The sequence below is a fragment of the Drosophila biarmipes genome, unplaced genomic scaffold (assembly GCF_025231255.1).
Source record: "Drosophila biarmipes strain raj3 unplaced genomic scaffold, RU_DBia_V1.1 ptg000017l, whole genome shotgun sequence".
NCBI lineage: Eukaryota > Metazoa > Arthropoda > Insecta > Diptera > Drosophilidae > Drosophila > Drosophila biarmipes.
In genome coordinates this window covers 5,436,973-5,457,378 of record NW_026114535.1, presented here as the reverse complement: position 1 = coordinate 5,457,378, position 20,406 = coordinate 5,436,973, and the positions used below count along the sequence as shown (strand labels likewise).

The 20,406-nt window shown below is 40.4% G+C and overlaps 2 protein-coding genes across 2 annotated transcripts; one reads left to right on the top strand and one right to left on the bottom strand.

The window, feature by feature from the left end:
- Positions 1 to 625: 625 nt before the first annotated feature.
- LOC122818956 (rabankyrin-5-like) lies at positions 626 to 12,366 on the bottom strand. Its single transcript, XM_044094639.2, has 4 exons — positions 12,310 to 12,366; positions 2,273 to 2,624; positions 855 to 2,218; positions 626 to 789 (listed from the first exon to the last, which is right to left on the bottom strand). The coding sequence occupies exons 1-3, from the start codon at positions 12,364 to 12,366 to the stop codon at positions 1,731 to 1,733; spliced, it is 897 nt and encodes a 298-aa protein (XP_043950574.2). The 3' UTR covers positions 626 to 789; positions 855 to 1,730.
- A 2,139-nt stretch (positions 12,367 to 14,505) lies between these two features.
- On the top strand, positions 14,506 to 19,338 carry LOC127012060 (uncharacterized). The gene is made up of 2 exons (XM_050890242.1): positions 14,506 to 14,611; positions 19,058 to 19,338. The coding sequence occupies exons 1-2, from the start codon at positions 14,506 to 14,508 to the stop codon at positions 19,336 to 19,338; spliced, it is 387 nt and encodes a 128-aa protein (XP_050746199.1).
- Positions 19,339 to 20,406: the final 1,068 nt, after the last annotated feature.

The following is a 20,406-nucleotide window of genomic DNA, read 5'->3' as shown; positions in this document are numbered from 1 at the left end:
AGCCAAATAGAGACTACCTTGAAGTTATTGTCAATTCCTAGACTAGAGCTTTGAGGAACCATGCTAGGAGCTAGGTTATCCAAAGCTATTAAAGAAACATTAAATCTTAAAATAAACGTAGCTTTTATGGCTACTTCTTCAAATCCCAATTCTAAATGGTGAGACTCCACTTCTCTCAGATATTAGTGCGATTCCTCTTGTGAAAAGAGCATCTACAACTCTGGGAAGATCGTATTCGATCGATAAATCCAATACAGAATCCTGATCATCTACAATCGTATGAAATTATTATTATCAAATAAGGGATTCTTAAATGTTTGTATCTGTAACAGTTGTGTTTTAACTGAACAAAAGCTTCCAAGGCTTCAACAGCGTTAGCTTCCACTGCAATATGCAAAGCTGTTTTAAAGCCGTCATCAATGGGTTGCAAATTGCACGAAGCATCATTAACAACCAACATTTTTACTAGTTTTGGCATTCTTTATAAATGCAAAATGTAAGACTGCCGTCCATAGTCAAATAAAACACACAAATTTAACAATCGTGTAAATTTGCAGTTTTTATTCATTTAATAATTTTTTGTCGTAATAATTTTTAAAGACTTTATATTTATATATATATACATAAATGATACATTTTTTATAGGTAAACTATGAAACTAATCCGTTTCCGCATTGCAGGACATTGAAGCAAACAGCACAAACTCGAACAGGTTTGTTAATTCCGAATTTTATAATAGGTACATCGTTACTGGAACATTTGGAGAAAAGCACGCGTCCGCAATGTCGGCTTAAGTATCAACGAGGGAATTAAAATAAGAAAATACTTATAATTTACAAAGATTCCGTTCTTACCAATGGTGTTTTCTCATCGTAAGAGTAAACCTAGTGGTACACTCCTGGCATAAGTCACATTCTGCCCACGGTGATTCCTGTGGTAAAAGGTCCAACAATTTGTGAAGTAATTGATCCGTGGCTAGCTTGAAATTAAAAATATTCATTCCTTCTCTGTTTTCAGTGCCAAGGCAAGCCCCTGCCTTGACCAGTATTTTACAAAGAGGGGATTGCCCTCTCATAAATGAAAGCAAAAAAGGAGTATTACCGTCCATATCGGGCAAGTTAATTGGATATTTTGGCATACACTCAAGAAATAACTCACAAATAAGTGCTGCCGTATTATCCTCCACAATCCGACAAAATTCGTGCATAGGATTTCGACCTTTTAAATTTGTTGCTTCTGCATTCACTCTAGATTCAGTTAATAATTCACGTACAATAAACAACTGGCTATATCGTACTGCAATGTGTAAAGCATTATTGCCGTCAGCATCCGTTGCGTCAAAGTCGGCATTGTTTTGAATCAAAGCAGAAACCGCAGGTAGATTCCCGCGTTCAATGGCAATATGAAGAGACAGTTTTTGGACGGCATCCCGCACATTCATACGGGCTACGGCTAAAATAAGATTTCTGGTAATCATTTCATTATGAGATGCTGCCGCCAGATGTAAGGGCGTAGACTGATTGACGTCATGTACCCGCGAGTTGACATCTACCTGAATAGCTAGCAAAAACAAAACACTTTCCAAATCGCCTTTCATAATTGCCAGCGAGTCCATTTGCTCTGTTGCTGTGGGGAATCTAACTAAAAGCGGCTGCAAACGGCGTGTTTCCAGACATATCACGTAGCTTTAAGTCTATAACAGGGTGACAAAGAAGAATCAATATAATCTCTTAATGTTGGTTTTCAGTAGCTATATGGAGTGGTGATTTGTTTTTAGAGAGTACAACGTTAACATTAGCACCATGATCAATTAAAGTCTGAAGGACTTTGGTCAAGCCACATTGACAACATAAGTGCAACGGTGATGCCTTTTGCTGGTCTTCATGGCCACCCTCCCCAATGGGACCTAGCTGACGTGAAGAATCTAAATCGCATTGGTTTTGAATTAGAAATATAGCTATTGATTCTTTGCTTTCGTCTATAGCACGATGTAAAAGCGTTTGTTGGCATTCCTCTGGTCCTTTATCCCAACTGTCAGTATCAACACCGTGTTGAACAAGTATATTAGCCACATCTTCAAATCCCAATTCTAAAGCAGTCCATAATGGTGAGACTCCACTTTTCTCAGATGCTAGTGCGACTCCTCTTGTGCAAAGAGCATCTTCAACTCTAGGAAGATCGTATTTGATGGATAAGTCCAAAACAGAATCCTGATCATCTATAATGGTATAAAATTAATATAATTAAATAAAGGATTCTTAAGTTATTGTACCTGTAACAGCAGTAAAGTCTGCTCCCTGCTCTAGTAAAAATAAGCATGTGTCACTATCTCTATTCTTTATTGATTGGTGCAACAGTGTCAAATTATTTTTATTCTTCGCGTTAACATCTGAACCGCCTCTTATAAGAATTGGAACCAGGCTAGTTTTATTGAAAGCCAAGCTTAGCGGGGAGTCTCCATTTATATCTTTAGAATTGAAATCAATAACATAGCTCAGAATGTTTTTTAACTGAACAAAAGCGTCCAAGGCTTCAACAGCTTTAGCTTCCACTGCAATATGCAAAGCTGACTTTAAACCGGCGTCAATGGATTGTAAATTGCACGAAGCATCATTAACAACCAACTTTTATACTAGGTTTGCCAAGTTATTCAAAGATGCAATATGTAATGCTGTTAGCCCACGTAAATTAAAATGATCCAGATTGGTATAATCTGCCAAAAAAAATTGCGGCCCTCTCCCCACGATATCTGTCCATTGCAAAAACCTGTAGTAGGCTGTCACCCGTTTTTGTCTTTATGGCATTTGGTTGTGCACCTATATTAATTAGCATTGACGCCGTCTTAAACTCTTGATCATCCAATGATAGACAAAGCTCCAAAGCATTCTTTTCGTCAAAAGTGCGCAAGTTAATATCAATATTAGGCACTTTAAGCAAAAGATCCACCATTTGTAAATTTTGTCTGATAATTGCTATATGCAAAGGCGTTTCTCCTTTAAGGTTTTTTATGTTTACGTTAGTATTTCTTTCTAAAATCTTTATCCCAATATTTAATATATCTGCGACATTGTTAGAACTAATTTTAAATTCCTTATAGTTACAAATAACGTGTAATGCAGTATCCGATGATGTTCTAAAAAATTAATTATAAAAATTAATAATTTTGGTTAATTATTTTAAAAATGTAACTACTTAGATGAAAGGTCTACAAGGCAATTTTGATCCAAAAGAAAATGTGCTGAAAAAACGTCATTATTTTTTAAAGCAGCAATTAGGAGTGGTAATCCCTGTTAAAAGAATATTTAAAAAATTAGTAAAATAAAAAAATAACTGATATTGTATTTTACCTCTATATCAACAGCATTTATATTTGCCATTCCGTTTTTTACCAGAGTCTGCGCGATTTTGTAACTTATTGCTGATAAAGCCATCTGAAGAGGCAAAAAACCATTTTCAGAAAAACTATTAACTAGTTGTGGGAGCTAAAATCGAAGAAAAATATTGATTATTTCTCAATTTTACAATAAACTTTTTTTTACATATGTAATATAATTAAAATTTCCAAAGCAAGCCTTAATCACATTTTGGCAAAGTAATCGTTATTAAAGGAGTTAAAGGAGTTGCTAAAGCAAACAATTTTGTATACCCTTGCAGAGGGCGTCAAAAAAAAAGAGCGGCAAGCAAGTTCAGAGAAAGTGAAATAATTTAGTTTAAACTTTGACGTCAACATTATTTTTAATAATGTCGTCATGTTTTGAGAGTATGTTTAAATAAGTCTAATGACATAGATCACATAATTCAATATGTGGGCAAACATCGGTTTTGTGTATATATATATATAGTGCGGAACTTGTAGATGATGGGAAAGAGGATTGAATTATCGTGGAACACTATGAATGGTTCGTGGAAATTTTAAAAAGTTCAATTTAGTGTTCCTGTGATTTTGAAGAGCTGAAAGCAGAAGGACCCTAGAAAAACAAGGGAAAATTACAACAACGGCTGAAAAAGTTAACTACCATCGGGAGATGAGTGGACTAAGAAATTATTCACTGCAGATTCTTTGCAGCACTTGTAACGCTTTTACCTGGGGTTCGTAAATTAAGACCATTAATACATATTCATTAATTCACACTCATACTAACACATACATTTTGGTGTAAACTTTATAAAAGTGAAAATATTGTAAAAGATATAATATAATTTATCGCTTATCGTTTTCTTATATAACAACCACATTCACATATGGTGAATTAAGTCCGCATTATCCAATTTTTATACCCTTGCAGAGGATGTAATGATTTCAGGCAGAAGTTTGCAACGGAGTGAAGGAGATGTTTCCGACCCCATAAAGTGTATATATTCTTGATCAGCATCACTAGACGAGTCGATCTAGCCATGTCCGTCTGTCCGTCCGTTTGTACGCAAACTAGTCTCTCAGTTTTAAAGCAATCGGGCTAAAACTCTTCCAAAAGCCTTCCTCCTATTGCAACTATATCTTATAGCTCCTATAGGAACTTTCAAGGAAAAAATTTATAAAAAATATATATCCTCGGTGTTTTTTAACACAAAACCTTCTAGGCTTGGAAATAACATTTTTAATTAGATCTGAATTTCGAATTAAATTTTAATAAAATCGGAAGACTATATAATATAGCTGCCATGGGAACGATCAGAAAATTAGTGGTAAAATAATATGTAAAAATTATATCTTCGGTGTTTTTAACATATAACCTTCTACTCTTGGAAATACCATTTTTAATTGGTTTTCAATAAAACACGGACGACTATACCTTATAGCTGCCATAGAAGCGATCGGAAAATTAGTCTGAATATATAAAAAAAATTATATATTTGGTGTTGTTTTACTATAACCTTCTATGCTTCTAATTCAATTTAATAAAAATGTGTATAGATGTGTAAAAAATTATCTGAAAAAAATATTGAAAAATTATTTTTTTTATATAACTGAAGTCAGCAACAATCCTTAAAATTTTACATTGTGTTACTAAAGTTGATTACTTCTTGTAACTGTAAGCGAATAAAAACTTCGGCTTGCCGAATTTAACGTCCTTTTCATATCCCCATATATGCCTATTGTGGCACAACTAGCAATCTTTTACTGAGAATCTCGTAAAATAGTTTACACCTTAATCATTTTATAATTGTCTTTTAATAAAATTTTTAAATTTTAATTTATATTACTTTAAAGATTGATTAAATAGCTAACCGGAAAGATGCAAATATGCGCAACTTGCACTCTATGAAGGGGCATTGCACTGCTTTGGCTGTGCATGCTTACTTTTTCTCTTGTCTGACCTTTCTTTGCGCTATTTTTTTCGACGCACTTTATTGAGATTATTTAAGTGCAGTTAATTGTGCAATCAATGTTCAAACTTATTTTTATTTGATGGTTAATATTATTTTTGATGTGAACTTAAATATAACATCAATCCTACAAAAATAATAGCAAACTCTACCTGTTAGTCACCTAAAAGTAAAATGAAGATGGAGGTATTTAGCGAAGCAACTGTTCTCAATTGTACACCCGCAACAGCTTAACCTTGAGTCAATTTCTTTATTTGCTTTTAAGGTATAGTCCGATACCGACATGTTGAAATATAACAGAAATGGCAATTATATTAGCAACAGTTCCAAGTGTGCGTTTTCTTTCCGTGGTTAATAATTACCAAATAAAATCTAAAATTCGTAGTTATTTTAATGATCAGGCGTCATTCTAAGAAAAACAATAAGGGCAATCACCGTAAATTGTAATAGGTTATGTAGTACACATTTAAATTTAGCAGTAAAAATACATGATCGTATTGTACATACGCACGGCTTATCATTTAAAACAATGAAATTATTTCATACACAAATTGAGGTTGGTTTATTAACAAACTTCGATAAATCATTGGCTGGACTTTTTTCAAAAGAAGCAGTGAAAATAGAAAAACAAATAAAAAATATACATCTTTCCTGGTGAAAAAGGTAAGGCCAAACGAGACATATTCTATGTTGAATTAGAGCCAGCTAAAAAAAAAAGACGTAAATAACATTCGAGTAATAGACATCAAGTTCTTATAATAAAAACGCACATTCAAAGGAAGGGCCGTTTGAGGTGTTTTAAATGTCAGTCATTTAACAAATCGAAAAACGGTGCTGGGTGTTGGCAACCATGACAGGACTATCTAAATTGTAGTTTCAGCGGTTTCATGCCTAACTAAAAGTTACGAACGTAAGTCTTACAGCACTTCAGAAAGTCAAAGGCCTCAGAATCAAACTGCTGTTATACCACTCCCGAGTCTGAATGCTTGGTTTACTTTGCGGTTTCCTTTAATGGCATCAATTCGTTTTAAAATTTGTTGCGTCCGCTAACCCAGCCTGCTATTAAGGGCTCTATGGTAGAACCACCTGCTTCAATATAATAGAAAATTTAATTTTTTTCTCTAAATCCAGCTTCAGATGTATTTATAAAATTAACGAATGTTAGTATAAACACTCTCAATTTGACCAATAAGTAACATTAAAAAATTAAGTTTAATACTGTCAAATACAAGTGCACAAGTTGGTGCGTTTTTTGTTTTGTTTTGTACAGCAAAAACTATGCAAGCATGACGTGCTGACTTGCTATCGGAGACAACAGCTGACTTTACAGCCGTTGTGCTAACATAAAACTGTTAACTCTTAACACTTTAAGTTTGAGGCATAATAGTTTAATGTTTTGTTAAGCCAGAACCTTCGCCATTTACCATTCCCTTGAATTGGTGTTCTAGTTACAATGGTGTCCAAAAGGTATTAAGACCCGTGCTCGTCCGAGTCCTACAGGTCAATAAGTCTTCTGTTCACGTTTTCCAAGATTTTTGAACGGATCGAACTTAATGGCTCTTGGATATTTACACCTTTAATGACGCTTTACCATGATTTAAAAGATTATAAATACTGCTTCGCTGTTTTTTTTAATGTCAGAAAGGCTTTTGTTGTGGTTTGGTTTGAAGGGATTTTCTACAAGCTAATGCCACTATTGCCTAAGAAAACCTGGACGCGCCTTGTGTCATTACTGGACAATAAAATACTTGCAGTTGACATTTGTTTTGTTTTCTTTCTTTGTTTTCTTTTCTGGACTACGTCAAATTGGAGTTGGTGTCCCACATGGGAGCGCCCTCGGCCCGGTTTTGTATACAATTTACACTTCGGATCTCCCGTATCCCTCGCACCCCGGAAGAGAGAGTTGTGAAAGCAGAGAGTGCGGTCGCGTTTTTAAATCGCTCCGTCTATTTTGCCAAGTTTTCAGCAAAAACCCGAAGGAACAGTCGGTTATCCGGCCTGGAGCATCTGGACACATACCTTGACGTCAGCTGGTGGCCAGGAGATCGTGGACGACATCTACGAACAACCCGGGAATTTATCGCCAACAGGTTTGGCGGCCAGGCAGGGGCCGGTCGTAGGCGAGGGAGGAGAGGCATCTTTTTCTTTTTCCTCTTCCTTATTTCCACTCGTTGTTTGTTTAGCTGTTGCAAAATTTTGTTCGTAAACACTAAATCAGTGGTGAAAAGCGCTTGCGCGACCAGCTGATCGAAGTGTGCGAAAGGGGCTGCGGGTGTTATAGCCGCAAGCTTCGGACAGGGTGCAGGCCAAGCACATAAGTGCGTGCCGTAGCACGTAGGAACACCTTGGGAGGTATTTCTATGCTGGAAAATTATAAATAAAAAACTTTTAAACCTTATCACTAAGATTTATTCCTTTTTATTAAATAATTGAGCAAAGTCCGATCGAAGAGAAACAGGTCACTGCGTGTAAAGGCCCAGATTTTAGTGCAGTACCGGTGAATTCCCAAGGCGGGGATATGGTGGGTAGGGGACCGGGGTCACAACCCCCTGGAGCTAGCCTAGGATTTGGACTGGTGGTGGGCGGTGGTACGCCGGCAAGCAAAGAACTGGCGGCGCCGTCTAATGCGGACCCGACTGGGCCAACATGGGAGCTGACCCATTCAAAAAAAGCAACGTGATGGCGAGATCGCCAGAAAAAAGGGCGGAGAGCATTGGCAAGCAGTCTTGCACCCCCCCAAAAGTAGAGAAAGGCAGCCCAAAAGCTGCTGATGAAGAGCAAGGGGATGTCCTGAAACAGCTTACTGACCTTGGATCGAAGGCCAGGGAGATGAAGAAGCTAATGGACGGAAAGCGCTCCATCACAAACCCTATGCGGGACATAGTCGATGAAATTGACCAACTGTCAGAGAGAATTTCTGCTGTGCAAGGCATACTCGAAGAACAGGAAAGAGCTAAGGTGACCGCTAAAAAAACCTGCGCAGAAGTGCTCGCGAGCGGCAATAGCAAGCGACCCAGGGGACATGAAACTGGGAAAACGCTAGCCATGCCAGCAAAAAAGGCGATGCATGAGGCGCCGACAAGCGAAGCTAGCCAAGGGGGAAATAGGGGCAAACATGCTGCGACCGAGAGCACCAGTAAAGGGGGAACTGCTAATCCTCCTAAACAAGGTCTCTGACCCAAAAACCGCAGAGCTTCACAGCAAAATGAAAGCGGTCCTGGGCGGCAATGTTGACGTCAGAGCGCTGACTGAGACAACGATGATCGAGGTGCAGGACATCGTCGAGACCACGGGCTAAACGGATGTCATATGTGCGGTGAGGTCACAGTTTTAGTGGAACTGCCAGAATCTGCAGTGGTAGGACTACGGGCGGCAAACCGCCACACTAAGAGATATGCCCGACATAGGGAGGCGTCTCATGGAAAAGGGAAAACTCAGGTTGGGATGGACCTGGTGTAGAATCCGCTCAAAGACGCACCCAAAATGTGTTTTAAGTATATGGAATTCAACCATATAGCAGGGAACTGCAGATCCCAGGAGGACTGCTCTAAATGCTGCTACAACTGCGGCGCGAAGGAGCACCAAGCCAGAGGCTGCAAAGCAAAGGCCTGCTGTATGCTCTGCAAGCGCAAAAAGGAGAAGGACTGTGACCACCCAACAATGAGTGGAAAATGTCCGTACTTCAAGAGGGCTTTGCAAGGGCTGAGGGGCTAATGAAGATTCTTCAGATCAACCTAAACCACTGCGAGGTTGCCCAATCGTTGCTGGAGCAAAATGTCATCGAGCAAAACGTAGACATGGCACTCATAAGCGAGCAATATAGAAATAAAAACTCCGGTGAATGGCTAGCAAATAGTAGCAAAACATCGGCAATATGGAGCTGCGGAAACCCAAGGCGCCAGATTAGCAGGAAAACAGCGGAAATTGCTTCGCCAGGGCCCATGTGAATGGTATAGCTTTCTATAGCTGCTACCTGCCGCCAAGCCTTAGTCTCCCCCAGGCAATAAATGTGCTCGAAGAGATTGCAGAAGACGTCTGGGAAAATCGCCTGCCGTAATTGCCGGGGACTTCAACGCCTGGGAAGGGCGCTACTGGAGAGCTTCGCCGCACCTGAGCTATTACTGCTGAACTCTGGAACAAAACCGACTTTCTCTAGAGCTGGAACAAGTTCCATCATTGACCTTACATTTGTGAGCGCTGGACTGGCTTCGGGCTCCATCTGGGAGGTTAGTGACGCCTATATGGGTAGTGATCATAAGTCCACAGATGGCCCACCCCGCGTTCCAAAGACCTTGGTAGGGTACAAAGTAGACGTGGAGATGGTGCAGATGTTATTCGAGGACCTCTCTACAAACGGATCAGCAGACGAAAGGGCAAACCCCATCGCAGATTACACCAAGGTAGCCTGTGATGCATCTATGCAAAGGAAAGGGAAACTCCCATCAAGGAGAAGACCGGCATACTGGTGGAAAGAATCCATTGCGAAAGCCAGGAAAGAATGCCATAGAGCAAGACGCGCATACCAACGAGCAAGGGGAAGACTCAAATTTAGGGCACTTCAGATATACTACAGGGAAAAAAGACGAGCCCTGGAAAAACTAATGAAAGAAAGCGAACGCAGGTGTTTTTATAATATAAGCGAAGAAATAGACTCCAACCTTTGGGGCATCGCATATAAACTCGTCACAAAACGGCTTTGGGCATTTAGTAGACCGTCGCCGACATGCCCAGTCGTCCTAAAAAGGGTAGTAGAAACACTATTCCCTGAGCAAGAGGGTATGGCGCGTATAGCACAGATCGTAGACACGAGAAGCATTAAGCTCACAAGTCCTGAGAAAATCCTTGAGGTTATTAAGACAATAAAGGACGATAAGGCACCGGGACCTGATGGAATCCCGAATAAAGTATTAAAAATAGCCATAAAAGCAAACACCAAACAGTATGTTGACATGTACAATGCATGCCTAACAGAAGGTGTGTTCCCTAGTCGCTGGAAAACTCAGCGGTTGGTACTCATACCAAAGGGGGACAAGGCAGCGGAGGAGCCTTCCTCGTATAGGCCACTCTGTATGCTGGATACGGTGGGCAAAATTCTTGAAAGGATTATCCACTCCCGGCTAGAAAGTGCCCTTGTCGGAACCAACGGCCTGAGATGCAGTATGGTTTTCGAAAGGGACTATCCACAATCGATGCCATTGGTAAACTGTGTGAGATCGCAGATAAAGCCATTGAGGGAAAAAGGTGGTTGTACGGCACTAAGCAGTATTGCATAGCGGCAACATTGGATGTTGAAAACGCAAACTCCGCTAGCTGGCACCACACACTAAATGCATTAAGAAAACTTAATGTCCCAGTGTACATACAGCAAGTAATAGCGAGCTACTTCGAAGGCCGCCTTCTCCTGTGCGAAACTGAATCCGGGCAATCGACTCACAAGGTCACCGGGGGAGTCCCCCAAGGATCAGTCCTAGTCCCTTTGTTGTGGAATGTCATGTACGACGAGATCCTTAGGATCACGATGCCCGAAGGGGCACGACTCATTGGTTTCGCGGATGACGTAGCCATAGTAGTTGGGAAGCCAGTGAAGCTGGGAAACGAGCAAGCGCATGGCTCGACTCTAAGGGCCTCGCCTTGGCAGCTCGTAAGACCGAAGCAGTCCTGATAAGTAGCTGGCAGAAAGTGGAAACGGCCACTATTAAAATTGGAGAAGCCACCATAAAATCTCGCCCAAGCCTAAAATACTTGGGGGTCATGATCGACCACCGGCTTTCTTTCAAAGAGCATCTAGCATACGCTAGTGGCAAGGCAGGCCGAACCGTGGCCGAAATTTTGCGAATTATGGCGAACACTCGTGGACCGAGGCAACCAGGACGTAGATTACTGGTTAGCGTAGTCACATCGACGCTGATGTACGCTGCTCCCATATGGGCCCGAGCTACAAAAAATGGGAGTTTTTTGCAGGAGGGTGATTCCGTACAGAGACTGTGTGCCCTGAGGATTTGCTGTGCGTTCCGCATGGTATCCCATGACGCGGCACTAGTTATTTTAGGAGTAATACCGATGGACCTGCTAGCAGTGGAGTCAGCGGGTATCCGCGCAGGTAGCACAGGGGTCGAAACTGTCGAATCCCTACGAAAAAGGTGCAGACAACTTACCATTGCAAAGTGGCAGAAGAGGTGGGCAAATAGCAGCAAAGGACGATGGACGCATAAGCTTATCCCAGAACTGCAGAGATGGCTGGGAAGGAAGCATGGACATGTGGACTTTTACTTAACGCAACTGCTGACAGGACGTGGATGCTTTAAATACTACCTGAATAGGTTTAAGCATGAACGTTATCCGCACTGCCCACTCTGCGAGTCGGATAATGAAGACGCAGAGCACGTATTTTTTGTCTGTTCGATATTTGAAAATGAACGTCAAGATCTGAGCATAAGGGTTGGGAGGACGCCAGCCGTTTGTAACCTGGTGGAAATTATGCTTGAATCAGAAGTAAATTTGTCCGCTGTATGTAACATGGCCACAATAGTTCTTAAAAAACTGCACATCTGCAACATTAAAAAAAGAACCTTACTTGTGAGGCATGTTAAAAACTTTGGACTCTGCCGTGAACCTTGGACCAAGGGAGAAGGTGCCACATATCAGCAGCGGAGCGGAACCAGCGGTTGGAATCAGCGCATGAAGGACAAGTGGGTCAAACAGGAGCCATGGACTTTGGACCCGGAGTGGAGAGATTCGGCGGACTGTGCGCAAAAGGGAAATAACGGTTCCCGGAGGCCCAATATAAAGCCGCAGAGCGCTGGATTGCGTGGGGCCGTGAGCTCGGGGTTAAGCCTATCTAAGCCCAGTGTACCTCGGCCCAAGCACTACTTTGGTTGATCAGTACTGTCTCGAGTGGAAGTTTCCAGGAGAGCCTACGGATCCGACTTGTGAAGTCCCGGATCGGCGTATGCCCGAGAACCCGAGTACCAGAAGACACGCTACGTCCAGCCACGCATCCATGAGCAGTTCGCAGGACACCGTCATCAGCAAGCAAGACATCACATCGCGACAGCCACCCAAGACAGATCAAGCCCCGCAGGTACGGCACGGACAGAAAGCGAAAGGCTGAGGCTAGGGTGGAACGTTTGTTTACACTAGGCGAAGAAGAGAAGTGAAGCTTCGTGGACTGTTTTGACTTTCCGCGCGAAGAGCAGAAACCCCAGTGAGACCATCCGGGACAGAGCCAGGGACAGGCCGAGTGTCAAAAGGAGTGGTCCTGGAAAGCGCGTCATTCTGTTCTCTCAGTCTGAAAATGGTGACGCTTCCCTAAGCCCTCACAGCTGACCCCTAGCGAGTCTGAGGCGTTGCACTACTACACGGACAAGTCAACGTGGTGGCAGACGCATTGTCGAGACAGCCACAATCAGAAACGATTCGAGGGATCAAGGAGGCATCGGAAGCCTGCAGCATGCAGCTGGATTCAGGTAGCGACGTGGAAGCTGTGTGCACCGAAAGTTGTACGGGAAACAGTGCTGAAAAAAGACAATAGCACGTTTAGCAGCCCGGTACTACTGGCCAGGCATGCATGAGATTCAAGCCAAATCAGATGCAGGCGGCTGGGAAAATGATGACGCAGGTGCCAGAGGAACAATGGGATACAGTATGTGTAGACTTCGTCGGGCCCCTACCGCGTTCAAAGCACGGCAAGCAAATGTTGCTGTTGCTGATAGACCGGTTCTCCAAGTGGACTGTGTTGGTGCCACTACGAAGTGCGGCGGCTGAGTCCCTAAAGAAAGCGTTCAGGGAACGCATCATCGTGAGGTATGGGGTCCCGAAGGTATTCATAACGGACAACGATGTACAGTAAAGCAGAGTCTTCAAGAGCTTCCTGGCCAAGATGGAAGCCAAGCAACAGTTCGCGGGGCACGATCAGAGAAACAGAGACGAGAAATACCCTGAGATCATGCTGGGAGTAAATACAAGTGGTCCGGAATCTACAGGCTACACACCTGCGTTCATTACTCAAGACAGAGAACCAAGATTACCGAGCGCCCTAGGATGTTCAAAGGATACTGAGGGAAAAGCCCAAGGATAACTCCAAGAATGCTCAAAGGATACGTAGGAAAGAGCCCAAGGATAACTCAATCAAAGGCTTCTCCCAGGGTTCTACGAACTACGAAACTCCAAGGAAAACTCCAAGGATCAACAAATCAAGGAATCCCCAAGGACACTACAAGGCATTACGAGGTAACCATATACAAGGAACACGTTAAGAATAACACTAAAACAATAACTCGGTTGGGACTGATAGGAAATGCGAATCAGCAGTCTGCCGAGGAAAGGCAGATAAACACTGACCAGGGACCCAAAACGCATCGAACCTTGCTGCTAGCGGCTCAGCTAGCAGTTTATTCATTCGCTTTTGCACCAGCTGCTTCCCCGGCATTGCACTGCTAGACCTGGGTCTAGCGTCGAAGGAATTGCGCAGCCCATGGGGAAGACAGTGGTGGTGACATGGTTTCCGCTGAGTCGCATCTACGTCAGTCTGCAAGAGAAGGAACGCACCTGCCAGGTGCTGCCCGCTAATGATGTATCCGCTGACGAGGTACGCGGCGAATTCAAGTAGTAATGGCGAAGGGCGATTGGAGAGGAAATATCAATAATCGAAAGAAACCGGCCAACTATGGAGGACTGAACAGTGATAGCGATCACACCTAATATAACAACTCCAAAAATAATTGTAAAATAAAGCAATAAATAAATTAAATATATAAATTACTTTTTTCTTTGTTTTAATTTTTGCATCATTTTTTTTAATGTAATTTCGAAGTTCGGCAATCCTAAATTTTAATAATATATTTCTATTTAAATTTGTGCGACAGAGTCGCGCTCTACTTTTGCCTTTCTAATTTTTCTCTTTTTAACTATTTTTTTCCTTCAAACAATGTATCGCATCGCTTTTAAACTTCTGTACTTTAATTTACTTTAAAATTGTTTTAAATGTATGCTCGCATCACTTTTAAACTTTTGTTCTTCGGAATTATTTTAATGGTATGCTCGCATCGCTTTTCACACACACAAGATTTGGAATTTCCGAACTAGTCGCTGAGGTTGACGACTAAAGTTGAGGTTTAAAGATTCAGATGCTGGCCACAGATGCGCAGGTCCAAAGTGCGGCGGCAAAGTCCGCTGGCCGCAATGACGGCGCTCACTGGCGCTCCGCTGGCCGCAAGTGCGGCGGCAAAGATGGCGCTCACTAGCGCTTCGCCAAAGATGGCACTAAGTGGCGCTCTGCCGGCCGCTAGTGAGCTGCAAAGAAGGCGCTCGGTGCCGCTCCTCTGGCAGCTAGTGCGGCGACAAAGACGGCGCTCGGTGCCACTCCGCTAACAGTTAGTGCGCCGACAAAGACGGCGCTCAGTGTCGCTTGAAGGCACTGTCGCGCTCAAAAAGAGCCAAACCACAAGGCCAAGAAAGCAACGAAATTGACAATTTAAAAAGAATCCAACGCTCACCAGACTCAAATCCAAGAAAATAACCTAATTGGGACTTATGCACAAATATTTTCACACAATTGCAAATGCGCGTCCTTGCTCGCGGGCGGTCACAAAAAAAGTGATTTGACCGGAAGCGCCTCAGCTTAAGTTGGCTGCGCTTGTGCGCGGTGCAGCTGGCCAAACGTCAAGCTAAGCTTTTCAACGCAGCTGACGAAACGTCAAGCTAAGCTTTGCAACGCAGCTGATGACTCATCAAGCTGAGCTTTTCAGTGCAGCTGACGCATAACTTAAAGCACGGCTTTCCAGCGCAGTAGATGCACTCAATGTTGTCCCCGAAGACCCGCGAATCGTTAGCATTTTTAGCATACTGTTTAAAACAGTCGGTCTTGCAGATGTACAACTTGAGTTGACCAAAGTACAAGTAAAAAGCCATTAAAAAATGAATACTTTTGAACAAAAACTGAATTCAAAAAATGTACGACCCCAAACCTTACAAATAATGCAAAAACTGTTTAAAAAAGATAAATATGAATAAATAAAGAAAAGAAAATTAAATGAATGACCAAATAAAAACACAACTCAAAAATCGTTCTGTTTCTAAGTCAAACAAAAAAAATTTAAAAATCAAATATAATCAGAAATATTATAAACATTTTTAGCCGAGAACAAAGCCTGACATCGCACATATCATAGGGTAATTTCATTTACTACCGAAATTCTGAAGAAAAAGAAATAATAATAGTGTGTCAGAATGCATTTTCCATCAAAAGGAGGATACGTTCTGGTTGGACTTATTTTAGGCCTGATTAACGGCCAACAAAGCAATCTTCAATACTTTTGTTGTATTCCAGCAAATCAGAGAAGCCTAAATTCTAAAGAAGAAGAATTTCATTTTTGGATATTCTTCAGTCAATCGTGGTTGTAACATTGTCTAAATGTCTACATTTTCCATCCGACTGACATAAAGGACATCAAAATTTGTGCTGTTTCACCAAGAATAAAAATAATTTAAATGGGACAAAATAATCAACCGTAGTTAAATAATTTTGTATTTCCTCATGTAAATAAATACCCCATTATTCGCAAATATTGAAAGGAAAAATTCGAACCCAACTTTTTCTTTTTAGCCAAAAAGGAACTGATTGTATATTCCTTCTTTGTAATCCATAAAGATTTTTGAGATAAAGTCGAATTTTCTTGAAAAGAAAACGAATGAAAGAAAATAAAGTGTTAATAGAGTACGAACTTTGAACTTATCCGAGAGTCTTAATAAGTGATTACTGTACTCACTAAGGGCCCCATGTTGGGCGCCACCTTTTCTTAATTAATAATAATTAATTATAACTGTAACGTGCGACGGAAGGAAGCTCAAGGCGACAGAGCTAATGGTATGTGCGGGGCACGCTTTAGAGTCCGGTTCTAGCTTGTCGGCTTTGGGGTGGTGGTCTTGCCTATACCAATAGCACTTTTCTTCGCTGCTCATTATAATTAATTAAAGATCAGAATTGAGCGTGCTGCGACAAAAAAATTATTGCTAGAAGACTAGCCGAAAAGAGAAGAAAAATCCAAAAATCCAAAAGAGAGAGTGAGAGAAAAGAAGAGAAAGAGGGAGAGAAAGAGGGAGAGAAAGGAGAGAGAGAAAAGAGAGAGAGAAAAAAAAACGAGAGGGAGAGAGAGGGAGCGAGGTAGGTCATCACAGCGCTTATGTGATGAGTGTCCCCTCCCAGCCTATGATCACTGCATGAGAGCATAGCTCTGGTCATCCCTTTTAACCCTACGACAGTATTGTCAACGGCTCGTCTCGGCTAATAAAGACCAAATTACTTCATAATTAATAAAATTTAATTAGCAATAAATGTTGAACAATAATAATTTATTATAAACAAGAAAATAGTACAAAATTATCAATAATTAGTTGTAAATATTATAAGTTGTAATATTATAATAATTTTTTCTTTTAAATATGTATAAGTAATTTTTCCCAGTGCTTCATATTTCAATTAGTTTTGCTTGCTGCATGATTTGTATTCCTATAATAATCGTTTTTTTTTTCTTTTAGTTTTTATCATTCGATTTAATAATTTTAATTTATTTCTCATGCGTTTCTTTTAACTATTTATGTTGCGTGTATGTGCCATTAGGCACGCATCATGTCAATAAAATGTATGGGTTTTCAATAAAAAACTTACAGACGGAACTCCGGCGGCGGCGATCGATCTCCGGCGAAGTACTGAAACCTTGCACAATCGCGAGTCATAAGGAAAAAAAATATTGTATGTTATTCTGATTTGATTTAAACTTGCACCGACTTCCATTATTTATTGCTTCGACTTGATTTAATTATCTATTTCTTGGTTAGGCATTTAGCCTGAAAAGCTTTTAGCTGTCTTGTTTTATAACTTTTAACTTTCTTTTAATTTGTACGCAACACTTTCAACAATTGTTTAAATTTCCTAAGATTTTCCTTGCTCTACGTTTTTATTTTTTTGATCAACTATCTAATTGTGTTGGTACATTTGTATTGGTATAATTTTCTAGCGCTTTGCTTTTAAATTATTATACCATATAGTAGAGCTTTAATTTTAATTCGAATTTTAAATATTTTGTGAACAAATCAGTTTTGAATTGTTAAATCATTTTAAATGACATTTTTTCTTTTTATGTTGGTTTCATTTTTTTATATTTAACTATAGCAACAATTTTCTTTTACTTTTTTCTTTGTTTTAATTTTTTCATCATTTTTTTTAATGTAATTTTGAAGTTCGGCAATCCTAAATTTTAATAATATATTTCTATTTAAATTTCTGCGACAGAGTCGCGCTCTACTTTTGCCTTTCTAATTTTTCTCTTTTTAAATATTTTTTTCCTTCAAACAATGTATCGCATCGCTTTTAAACTTCTGTACTTTAATTTACTTTAAAATTGTTTTAAATGTATGCTCGCATCACTTTTAAACTTTTGTTCTTCGGCATTATTTTAATGGTATACTCGCATCGCTTTTCAAATCCAAGAAAATAACCTAATTGGGACTCATGCACAAATATTTTCACACAATTGCAAATGCGCGTCTTTGCTCACGGGCGGTCACAAAACAAGTGATTTGACCGGAAGCGCCTCAGCTTAAGTTGGCTGCGCTTGTGCGCGGTGCAGCTGACCAAACGTCAAGCTAAGCTTTTCAACGCAGCTGACGAAACGTCAAGCTAAGCTTTGCAACGCAGCTGATGACTCATCAAGCAGAGCTTTTCAGTGCAGCTGACGCATAACTTAAAGCTCGGCTTTCCAGCGCTGTAGATGCACTCAAAGTTGTCCCCGAAGAGACGCGGATTGTTAGCACTTTTCGCTTACTGTTCAAAACAGTCGGTCTTGTAAGTTGTACGACTTGATTCGAAGTACTGAAACCTTGCACAATCGCGAGGCATAAGGAAAAATAACATTGTATGTAATTCTGATTTGATTTAAACTTGCACCGACTTCCATTATTTATTGCTTTGATTTGATTTAATTCTCTATTTCTTGGTTAGGCATTTAGCCTGAAAAGCTTTTAGCTGTCTTGGTTTATAACTTTTAACTTTCTTTTAATTTGTACGCAACACTTTCAACAATTGTTTAAATTTCCTAAAATTTTCCTTGCTCTACATTTTTATTTTTTTGATCAACTATCTAATTTGTGCTGGTACATTTGTATTGGTATAATTTTCTAGCGCTTTGCTTTTTAATTTATTATACCATATAGTAGAGCTTTAATTTTAATTCGAATTTTAAATATTTTGTGAACAAATAAGTTTTGAATTGTTAAATCATTTTAAATGACATTTTTTCTTTTTATGTTGGTTTCATTTTTTACATTTAACTATAGCAACAATTTTCTTTTACTTTTTTCTTTGTTTTAATTTTTTCATCATGTTTTTTATGTAATTTTGAAGTTCGGCAATCCTAAATTTTTATAATATATTTCTATTTAAATTTGTGCGACAGAGTCACGCTCTACTTTTGCCTTTCTAATTTTTTCTTTTTAACTATTTTTTTCTTTCGAACAATGTATCGCATCGCTTTTAAACTTCTGTACTTTAATTTACTTTAAAATTGTTTTAAATGTATGCTCGCATCACTTATAAACTTTTGTTCTTCGGAATAATTTTAATGGTATGCTCGCATCGCTTTTCACACACACAACATTTGGAATTTCCGAACTAGTCGCTGAGGTTGACGACTAAAGTTGAGGTTTAAAGATTCAGATGCTGGCCACAGATGCGCAGGTCCAAAGTGCGGCGGCAAAGATGGCGCTCCGCTGGCCGCAAGTGCGGCGCTCACTGGCGCTCCGCTGGCCGCAATAACGGCGCTCACTGGCGCTCCGCTGGCCGCAAGTGCGGCGGCAAAGATGGCGCTCACTGGCGCTTCGCTGGCCGCTAGTGAGCCGCCAAAGATGGCACTAAGTGGCGCTCTGCCGGCCGCTAGTGAGCTGCAAAGAAGGCGCTCGGTGCCGCTCCTCTGGCAGCTAGTGCGGCGACAAAGACGGCGCTCGGTGCCACTCCGCTGACAGTTAGTGCGCCGACAAAGACGGCGCTCAGCAACGAAAACGGCTTGCGAAATTGACAATTTAAAAAGAATCCAACGCTCACCAGACTCAAATCCAAGAAAATAACCTAATTGGGACTTATGCACAAATATTTTCACACAATTGCAAATGCGCGTCTTTGCTCGCCTTCTCAGCTTAAGTTGGCTGCGCTTGTGCGCGGTGCAGCTGGCCAAACGTCAAGCTAAGCTTTTCAACGCAGCTGACGAAACGTCAAGCTAAGCTTTGCAACGCAGCTGATGACTCATCAAGCTGATCTTTTCAGTGCAGCTGACGCATAACAAACGCATAATAAAGAGACGCGAATCGTTAGCATTTTAGCATACTGTTCAAAACAGTCGGTATTTTGCTGTACGACTTGATTTGGCTGAACTACAAGTGAAAAACCAATAAAAACGGAGTATTTTTGAACAAAAATTTTATTCAGAAAAATTACAACCCCCACCCATATCAAAAATTTTAAAAATTGTTCAAAAAATAAAATGTCCCTAAAGTGACGCGGATCGTTAGCATTTTTCGCATACTGTTCCAAACAGTCGGTCTTGTAGATGTACGACTTGAGTTGACTAAAGTGCAAGTAAAAAGCCAAAAATAAATAAATTGTCCTCAAAGGGACGCGGATTGTTAGCACTTTTCGCTTACTGTTCAAAACAGTCGGTCTTGTAGTTGTACGACTTGATTTGATTGAACTACAAGTAAAAAGCCACTAAAAAATGAATACTTTTGAACAAAAATCGAGTTCAAAAAATTTACGACCCCGACCCTTACAAATAATGCAAAAACTGTTTAAAAAAATAAATAAATTGTCCCCAAAGTGACGCAGATTGTTAGCACTTTTCGCTTACTGTTCAAAACAGTCGGTCTTGTAGTTGTACGACTTGATTTGATTGAACTACAAGTAAAAAACCACTAAAAAATTAATAATTTTGCACAAAAACTGAGTTAAAAAAAGTTACGACCCCGACCCTTACAAATATTGCAAAAACTGTTAAAAAAAAAAATAAATCAATTGTCCCCAAAGTGACGCGGATT